Source organism: Cebus imitator, unplaced genomic scaffold (assembly GCF_001604975.1).
Source record: "Cebus imitator isolate Cc_AM_T3 unplaced genomic scaffold, Cebus_imitator-1.0 Scaffold324, whole genome shotgun sequence".
NCBI lineage: Eukaryota > Metazoa > Chordata > Mammalia > Primates > Cebidae > Cebus > Cebus imitator.
This window is the reverse complement of record NW_016107639.1, coordinates 1,446,655-1,457,322: the sequence shown is the minus strand read 5'-3', so window position 1 is coordinate 1,457,322 and position 10,668 is coordinate 1,446,655. Positions and strand designations below refer to the sequence as shown.

The window sequence follows — 10,668 nt, the reverse complement described above, 5'->3', positions numbered from 1 at the left end:
TGAGACAGAGTCTGGCTCTATCGCTCAAGATAGAGTGTAGCGGCTCAATCTCGGCTCACTGCAACCTCTGCCTCCCGGGTTTAAGTGATTCTCCTGCCTCAGCCTTCCTAGTAGCTGGGATTACAGGTGCTCACCACCTCGCCCTGCTAATTTTTGTATTTTAGTAGAGATGGGGTTTCACCATGTTGTCCAGGCTGGTCTTGAACTCCTGAACTCAAAATGATCTGCCTGTCTCAGCCTCCCAAAGTGCTACAGGCATGAGCCACTGCATCTGGCCTCCAACTTCTAACCATTAAAACTTCCATAAAATAATGAATTTGGCTCTCCTTTCCTTTCATATTAGCATTGTTTGGCTTTGATTAATGTACTAATACTCTCCATGATAACATTTAGAGAATATCTCCGTAAGTTTATATATTAATAGAGCTAGTAAGTATATTAGGAGCTAAGCATCTAAAAAAAACTCAGCGCATAAGGAAAATAGGTAGCAATGGATAACAAACCTGGTACAGAGGAACTTCCAGCCATCACAGACAAACCATTCCAGTCCTCTTTTCCTTTGCATTATCCTGGCTCGTGGTAAGGTGTGGTAATCACTTTCCTCATTCTCAAAGCCTTCTTCAGACATCATTAGTGGCATTTCATCCAAATGTGCAGACTCATCCTCCAGTTGGTACCTAGTTAGGGTGAAAAACAGAATGCTAAGACAGGCCAAGCTGTCTTCTTTACAGGTTAAGTGTTTCGTTTAGGGACAATATCTCCTCAAATTAAGCTGTCTTGAGCTGAGGTAAAGCATTATAAATAAGACTGCAGAGGCTGCTTTCTTTTGCAAAGGAATAAGTTAGCTAAGGTAAAAAAGCTGCCCAACAAGGCCTGTGCTAGCTGAAGAAGTCTCTGTTAACCATGCTGTGAGCGTAATCCTGGAGGCATCTGTGCTGCAAATGGCCAGCCTGACAGCACAGGCAATGCTGCTCAATATCTCCTCATTGCACTCAATCCCCTCAGAAAAACAATCTTCTGAAACATGACTATAGCAAAGAATGTTCACTCCAAGCAACATCTAAACACTATGCTACACAACTACATCAACAACCAACATTCTAGCGTCTTTCAACAATACGTAGTTGTCCCTATCTGAAAGGAATCAACATGATCCCTTGGCTTGCTGAAAGAATTGGTATCTTTGGGGATATTTATGTCCCATTTAGTCTCTGTTATTCTCTTTACTAAAACTTGCTATTCAATGAAAACATCTCAACAACCTGCCATTATCCCAGAGGAACCCACGAGTTGGTTTTCTTACTTTTTACATTGAGACAATGCCTCCACAAACGCTTAATGCAAAATTTTGTCTATGATCCCAGTAATGTCCTTTGTAGCCTGTTTTCCAAGAAACAGGCAGCCTACCATCAAAACTTTTATCTTTCCTCAATCACAAACGTAATTTAGCTTTAAAAAATATCAACTTATCTTTTTGAGTTTAGAACTTTTTTGAGAAGAACTTGTCAGAAACTATAATGGTGATTCAACAGTGCTATCTTACTGAATTTTGAAGAGTTAAAAGAAAAGAACGGTCAACTCAGAAATCTGTATCCAGCAACAACATCCTTCAGGAATGAAGGCAAAATAAAGATATTCTCAGATGAAGGACAACCAAGAGAATTTGGTTGTCAACAGATCTGCCCTGAAAGAATGCTAAAGACAGACTTCAGGATGGAGAATATGATACCAAAGAAAACATGGAACTTCTAGAATGAAGGAAGAGCAACAGAAAGTTCCTTAAAATATGTATGAGTATTAAAAATAAAACGTATTAAACTGTCAGATTGTTTTCAACATAAACAGATGTGAATACATATAACAAGCCTAACAGGGAAGAGTAGGTGACTCTATAGCTTACATGAGGTGATAAAATACTAAAAGTGGACAGTGAAAAGTCAGCCATATATATTATAATCCTTTGAGTAGGATTTCCCAGCAGAGGCACATTAACATTTTGGGTCACAGAACTCTGTTGGGGTGAAGCTGTACTATGCACGTATTTACTCCACAGTGTCTCCGGTCTCTATGCACTAGATGCTAGTAGCAGCGCCACATTCGACCCTTGTTGTAGCAATCAAAAATGTTTCCAGACATTGCCAAACATCCCCTGGAGCACAAAAATCACTAACTAAAGGAAGTACTTTAAATATAATGGTATTTAATGTTAAAAGATTAAAAGTAAGAAAATGAAAAAATAAACAGTTAATCACTGCATAATGACGTTCTAGTCAACAATGAATTGTATATAAAACAGTGGTCCCTTTATAAGGAAGCTGAAAAATTCCTAACACCTAGTGACATCACAGCCATAATAATGTTCACAGTACAATGCAATACTCACATCTTTGTAGTGATGCTGATGTATACCAAACCTATTGTACTACTAGTTATATAAAAGTCTAGCACATACACTTATGTATAGTACCTAATACTTGACAATCATAACTAATGACTATGCTATTGGTTTAGGTATTTACTATACTATACTATCATTATTTTAGATCATACTCTATTTATTTTTTGAAAAGCTAACTGTAAAACAGCCTCAGGCAGGTACTTCAGGAGGTATTACAGCAGAAGACATTGTTATCGCAGGAGATGACAGCTGTGTGTGTGTTACTACCCTCCAGTGTGACAAAATGTGGAAGTGGAAGATAGTGATATTGGTGAACCTGACCCTGTGTAGGCCTAGTCTAATATGCATGTGTTTTAGTTTTTAACCAAAAAAAAAAAAAAAAATTTTTTAAGTAAAAATTTAAAAAAAATAGAAAAGAGTAAATAGAATAAGAATATAAAGAAAGAACATATTTTTGTGCAGCAATATCTTCATGTTTTAAACTGTTATTACAAGAGTCAAAAAGTTTTAAAAAATTTATAAAGTAAAAAAGTTACAGTAAGCTAAAGATTAATCTACATGCTCTAGTCCTGTACAGGTATATGATTTTTTGTTTTATACTGTATCTTACTATGTTTAGTATGCTTAGATACACAACTGTGTCACATCTGCCTGCCGTATTCAGTACAGTAATATGCTGCACAGGTTTGTAGCCTAGGACCAACAGGTGTGCATTAGGCTCTACCGTCTTGGTCTATGTGAGTACGCTCTAGAATGGTTGCACAACATTGCCAAACACATTTCTGGAGTACAAAACTCAATATCAAGAAAAAGTATTTTAACTATTAAAATATTTAACATTTAACATTTCTCAGAATATCACATCCACATGTGACTGTATATAATGTGAACACTAATCAAAAGAAAGCCAAGTAGCTATATTAATATAAGCCAAAAACATCAAAAAAAGAACTGCCTAGCACAAAGAGAGACATAACACAATAATAAAAGGATCAAATCACCACTAAGATCTAAAAGTCCTATATGTGTATGCACCTACCACCAGAGCTTCAAAACACATAAAGCAAAACTGATACAAGGGGAAGGAAAAATAGACAAATCCACAATAGTAACTGAAGACTTCAAAACTCTCAGCCCACTGTGACCACTGTTACTCAACATGGTACTGGAAGTCCTAGCTAGAGCAATCAAACAAGAAAAACATATAAGGGGAATCAAAATTGGAAAGGAAATAATCACATTATCCTTGTTTGCTGCTGCTATGAATTTATTTTTGCAAAAACCTAAAGGCTCCACAAGAATACTATTAGAACTGATCAATTCAGTAGTTGCAGTATACAAAATCAACATACAAAAACCAGTAGCATTCCCATATGCCAAAAGTGAACAATGTGAAAAAAAAACTAAAAAGCAATCCCATTTACAATAGCCACACATAAAATTAAATACCTAGGAATTAACCAAAGAAGTTAAAGTTCTCTATAATGAAAACTATAAACACTGATGAAGGAAATTGAAGAGAACACCAAAAAACGAAAAACAATATTCCATGTACATGGATTGGAAGAATCAATATTGTTAAAATGTCCATACTACCCAAATCAATCTATAGATTCAATGCAATCCCTATCAAAACACCAATGACATTCTTCACAGAAATAGAAAAAGCAATCTGAAAATTTATATGAAACTACAAAAGACCCAGAATAGTTAAAGCTCTCCTAAGCAAAAAGAACAAAACTAGAGGAATCACATTACCTAACTTCAAATTATACTACAGAGTTACAGTAACCAAAACAGTAAGTTACTGGCATAAAAACAGACATATAGGCCAATGGAAGAGAACAGAGAACCCAGAAACAAATCCACACATCTACAGTGAACTTGTTTTTGACAAAGGTGCCAAGAACATACACTGGGGAAAAGACAGTCTTTTGGTGCTGGGAAAACCAGATATCCATACACAAAAGAAAGAAACTAGACCTGTAACTCTCACTACATATAAAAATCAAATTAAAACGAATTAAAGGCTTAAATCTAAGACCTCAAACTATAAAACTATTACAAGAAAATACCAGGGGAAATCTCCAGGACATTGCTCTGGGCAAAGACTTTTTGGGCAATACCCCGTAAGCACAGGCAACTTAAAGCAAACGTGGACAAATGGGATCACATCAAGTTAAAGAGTTTCTGCAGAAAAAAGGATATAATCAACAAAGAGACAACCCACAGAACGGGGGAAAATATTTGCCAACTACCCCTCTGACAAAAGATTAATAATTAAAATATACAAGGAGCTCAAACAACGCTATATGAAAAATTATAATAATCTAATCAAAAACGGGCAAAAGATCTGAATAGACATTTCTCAAAAGAATACATACAAATCACAAACAGGCATACGAAAAGGCACTCGACGTCACGGACCATCAGAGAAATGCAAATCAAAATTACAAAGAGACATCAACTCACCCAGGTTAAAACAGCTTATATCCAAAGGACAGGCAGTAACAAATGCTGGCAAGCATGTAGAGAAAAGAAAACTCTTATACATTGCTGCTAGGAATGTAAGTTAGCACAACAACTATGGAGAACAGTTTGAAGGTTCCTCAAGATACACTGACTACTGTATGATCCCGCAATCTCACTGCTGGGTATATACTTAAAGAAAATCAGTGCTATCAAAGAGATACCTAATTCCTACGTTTGTTGTAGCACTGTTTACAATAGCTAAAATTTGGAAGCAACCTAACTGTCCACCAACAGATGAATGGATAAAGACAATGTGGCACATATACACAATGAAGTACTATTCAGTAGTAAAAAAGAGTGAGATCCAGTCATTTACATCAACATGGAAGGAACAAGAGGACATTATTTTAAGTAAAACAAGCCAGGTGCAGAAATATAAATATCATGTGTCCTCATTCATATGAGGAAGCTTTAAAAAAAGTGTAGATGATGCTGATAAGAGGCTGGGGAGGGTAGCACAGAGTAGGGGGCAAAGAAGAGATGGATAATGGGTATAAAAATACAGTTAGATACAAGGAATAAAATCTAGGATTCAGTAGCACAACAGGGCAACTATAATTAAAAGTAACTTATTGTGTATTTCAAATAACTAAAAGAATGAAATTGGAAAGTTCCTAACATAAAGAAATGTTAAATGCTGAAGGTGATGGATATCTCTGTTAGAAACAAATATTCACTGCCGCAAAAGAAATTTAGCACTTGAATGTAAGTTTTCTCAGCAAGGCAATTTAGTTCTACAGAAGGGTGTGGATGGAGCAATGGTGAGAGCATACCTGAACAAGGAGGGGTTGTAATCGTTATCCCTGACACAAGTAGCCCCTACCTGTTGTGTCGTTTCCATATTGGCTAGGGTTGGACTACACGGTCTAAGCTAATTCCAACTGGCTATTTTAAAGAGAGCAGGGATACAAGCCAGAGTGGCAGGGTGAGCAGTTTCAGCGGGAAAGACAGTTATGGAACAGGTGACTAAAGGTGACTGTGGTCAGAGCAGATGACTGGGGTAACTCAGGACGGAGCAGGTAATCAGGGAAACAGATGTGTAATACTGATTAGAGCTGGTGGGAAGGTTGTTTACTGAAACTAGGGGCAAGGAGATGAGGAAGTTAAACTTTAAAATGGAGAACAAAGAACAAGGAAACTAAACACACTGATATACGGATTCTTTGAAAAGAAACTTAGAACTCACTGCATTTCACAACCCAATTACCCGATTTGATCATTATACATTGTATGCACTAACAAAACATCACATGTACCCCATAAATATGTATAACTATTATGTATGCATAATAATTAATAATAAAAAATAAATTTTTTTCATAAAACTGGAAGTGAGGGAGAGGTCTTCCTTAGATCACCCAAGATGCTAGGCCCCAAGAATAGGCAACTGGAGGAAAAGCAGACAACCCCTGAAGGCCTAGAAAGACTGGCTGACTAGCACAGAGACCTTGGAGAGATCCACAACACGAAGCCAGCTGGACAGGGGCACAGCTGGCCAAGGGGAGCAGGACACCAGAAGCAGCTGAAGAGGGCAGGAACAAGGGACACAGTGCAGGCCAAGCGCCAGGAAGGAATTTAATTCTAAGTGTAATGGAAAGCCATTGGGAGGTTTTAAATCTGGAAGAATTTTTTTTTTTTCACAAAGGACTTTTTTTGAAAATATTTTTTTTTATTTCCATAGGTTTTTGAGGTGGTATTTGGTTACATAAGTTCTTTAGTGATGATTGGTGAGATTCTGGTGCACTCATGTCCCAAGCAGTATACACTGAACCCAATTTGTAGTCTTTTATCCCTCGCCTCCTTCCCAGCCTTTTCCCTGAGTTCCCAAAGTCCACTGTGTCATTCTTACGCATTCAAAAAGGACTTTTAAAATATGCAAATTCAAACAAGAGACCATGTCTTGCTTATCAAATGTAAAAAAGAATTCTTAACATTCAATGTGGCCAACAGTCTTGGATAAGCAGGCACTCTTAATCACTAGTAAGAGTAGGAACAATCGCTGGTAAGAGTGGAGAACAATTTGTGAGATGCACTGAAAGCTTTTCATTTCTGTAAATCAACTTTAACCATGGTTTCTCATTATCCCATGGAAATTTAAAATGTGTTCAAGATTTCTCTACGAAGATAACTATCACTGTGCTGTGATGTTTAAAAAGAGTACCCAAGGAAACATGGAAAAAAATATATAATATCCATGAATAAATAATTGATTAAATACATGATGGAATAGAATATTGTCACTACAAATCATCATGGAGAAGACCTTTGTTGAAAGTAAATGTCTAAGGAGAAATGGCAGTCACTTCTTTCACCCCTCTCTTAAATGCCCTACTCTAGCAATCAAAAGGCTACTTCTTTAGTGTCTCCAGATAATCTTCTATACACAACTCCAACTACTATCGACAGCATCACAGAACATCCTTACAGCATACAAGTTTCATTATAATTTAGGCAAAAAAAAAATTACATGATCTGTGAAGTAACAGATCTGAAACATAAATAATATTTTTCCCTTAAAAAGTCATTTTTTCTTACTTCTGTGTATGAAATTGCTTCTTGTAAAAGTCAACTAGAAAATCAGAAAATGAATATTTATATAAAATGTGATCAAAATTAAAAACACCATATAAATATATTATAATATAATACACAAAATGAGATTTTCGGTCTTTTTCCTTAAGTTGTCTCAACTATTATGTCTTATTTTAGTAAAAGTCACAATCTTATCAAGTTTAATATGGGAAAAGCAGCACAGTGATTTCTGAAAGATAAGGAATATGAGCAACATTGTGTTTTGTAACCTCAACTCCAGAAATGGAGTCTTTGAACTGGCAAGCAATTTATTCCATTTCCAAGGCAATTTTCCTATTGTATTGAAAATTTTACCTTAGTATTTAAAAACAATAAGATGATGAATAATGGATTTTTTCAAAGACAGGAAAAGCACAGAATCTTAAGTGTCTTTGTTGCCTGGTGTCATACACACTTAATTGGTTTGTCACTCAAGAAAAATCAACGTTTCCAGCAATTAAGTGTAATTCTGGAAACATATTTTTAAAATGAGTAAAAACAATTATGAACAAAGACGACAGAATGGACGATACCAAACCCAAGAGCACTGCCATGCTAAGAAACAAGGACAGCTATCTGAACTGCAGCCAAAGGTTTCAAAAAAAATTAGGAACTCTAAACGATCAAGTAGTAGAAGGCACATAATTTACATGAAGCTAAGTAAATCAATACAATAACTAGCTTAAAACTTATGTTTCATCAAAAGTATCTAAGAGCCTTATTGTTTCCATCTCTATGAGAAACACTTCTTAGAAGCCAATTGATATTAAATGAAGAAATAGATTTAAAACATGTCTAACACTCAAATCTTCTTTAAAAATAAACACTTCCCCTTTGTCTGCATGTTAATAAAGTAGAAAAAGCAAAACACTAAATGCTATAAAGAAATGTGCCCCTTTCCTTTGTTAAATACAAATACAAGGTTCAACTGTCATTGATAAGTCATTAGTAAGCAGCAAGCTGCATAAACTAATGAGAAATTGGGACTCTCCCTCGTATAGCAACAAAGGAGACAGACAGTGCTATGGTTGAAATGCTTTTGTCCCCTCCAAACTCATGTGTTGGGAGCTTAATCCTCAATGCAACAGTCTTAGGAGATAGTGCCTAGTGGGAAGCATTTAGGTCACAGTAGTTCCACCCTCATGATGCATTAATGCAGTCATAAAGAGGGCATTTCGCAATGGGTTCACTCTTTCCTGCTCTTCTGCCAAGTAAGAACACCACATTCATCCTCTCTTGCCCTCCCATCTTCTTCCATGTGAGGACACAGCAAAAAGGCCTCACCAGACGTCAATACTTTGATACTGGATTTCCCAGCCTCCAGAAGTGTGAGAAATAAATTTCTATTCTTTATAAATTACCCAGTCTCAGATATTCTGTTACAGAAGCACAAAACTAAGAAAAAGGGTAAGATATTAAAATAAATAAGCCAGCAGATAAATGAATAAATAAAATTAAAGAAATGGCTGCCTGAAAAATATGCCTTAACTTGAGGAGCAAAAGCCAGCAAAAGGAACACGGAAACAGTCCCCTGAACTGAGATCTGATTTCCCCCATGGGAATTATACATACAATAACCTTGGAGCTAATGATTTCTAAAATGTTCTACAAGAAAACTGAACACCAATTTCTTGAAATAAGAAATTACACTTCTATACATAAATTGACAAAAACTTCTGAATTAGTTAATGGTAAAATATCCAATGTTATGTAAATGCAAACCCAGAAATCTGAAGCTGTAAAGCCAATTAGCTCAGGATACATACTTTGGTTGCCTAAAATTGTGATGTTTCCTATTATCAACTCTGTCTTCACAGTAGTATTATTAGGTGTAAAATATAAGTGAAACATTTCTATTCTGGCAAATGTAAATAGTTTTTTAAAATTGAGTAAACTATGGTTATTTTATCTATTATTTGGAGACAGAGTTTCGCACTTGTCACCCAGGCTGGTGTGCAACGGTGTGATCTCGGCTCGTTGCAACCTCTACCTTATGGGTCCAAGCGATTCTCCTGCCTCAGCTTCCTGAGTACCTGGGATTACAGGTGCCCACTACCACATCCAGTTAATTTTTATATTTTTAGTAGAGACAGGATTTCACCACCTTGGCCTAGCTGGTCTCCAACTCCTGAACTCAGGTGATCCTCCCAAAGTGCTGGGATTACAGGTGTGAGCCACTGCACCCAACCTATGGACGCCTTTTAAAGGAAATTCTTACAGACCCCCTAAGAAAATGTCTCTAATTCCAACAAATCCTGGGACTGGGCAAGTAGATAAATACTGTCTTAAGAATTAGTACTATACCTTTAAAAAAAAACAATGGCTTTTCAATTGTGAACCATCACATCAAAAGAAGTTTCATTTTTACAACTAGTAAAATATTAAACTATCATAATTATAAAAGTTTTAAGATTCGAGGAGAGAGATCCAAGATGGCTGATCACCAGCAGCTCGGGATTGTAGCCCCAAGTGAAAGCGCAGAGAATGAGAGGACGCCACACTTTCAGATGAATTTTTGTTGCTCACGCACTAGCGGATTCCCAGTGGAGGAGCCCCACGGGTGGCCAGTGCAACTCTTGAGGGGGGCGAGGCGGTTTTGCCGCTGCCTTAGCGAGGCGGTTCTTGGTGCAGAGTCAGAAAAGCACCGTCAATCTTAATGCCGCTGTTTTGGCCGGCGCAGTGAGTTGCTCAGATTTTAGCACCGGGAATCAACAAGTTGGACGTCCATTCAGAAACCCAACTATAAAGACGGTAATTATAAAGACCACAGATGGATAAATCTATAACGAAGGGAAGAAAACAGCCTAAAAATGCTGAGAATACCCAAAATCAGAACGCCTCTCCCTCTACAGGGGATCACAGTTCCTGATCAGCAATGGAACAAGGCCTGATGGAAAAAGACTGTGTTCCATTAACAGAAGCAGGCTTTAAAAGGTGGATGATAAGAAACTTCTGGGAATTAAAAAAACTTGTTCTAACCCAATGCAAAGAAACTAAGAACTCTGAAAAAAGGTTTGATGAAATGTTAACAAGAATACACAATTCAGAGAGGAATATAAGTGAATTAATGGAGCTGAAAAACATAACACAAGAACTTCGCAAAGTATGCACAAGTTTTAACAGCCGAATTGATATCAGAGGTCGGAGACCAACTTAATGAAATGAAA

At 36.7% G+C, this 10,668-nt stretch overlaps 1 protein-coding gene across 1 annotated transcript in view; it reads right to left on the bottom strand.

Annotated features, from left to right (window-relative positions):
• Positions 1–10,668, bottom strand: part of ATP9B (ATPase phospholipid transporting 9B (putative)) — a 294,182-nt gene that overhangs the window by 270,271 nt on the left and 13,243 nt on the right. Inside the window, exon 2 of the mRNA XM_017504545.2 lies at positions 504–677. Within this exon, the coding sequence (XP_017360034.2) occupies positions 504–677 (174 nt within the window). The remainder of the gene's footprint in view (positions 1–503; positions 678–10,668) is intronic.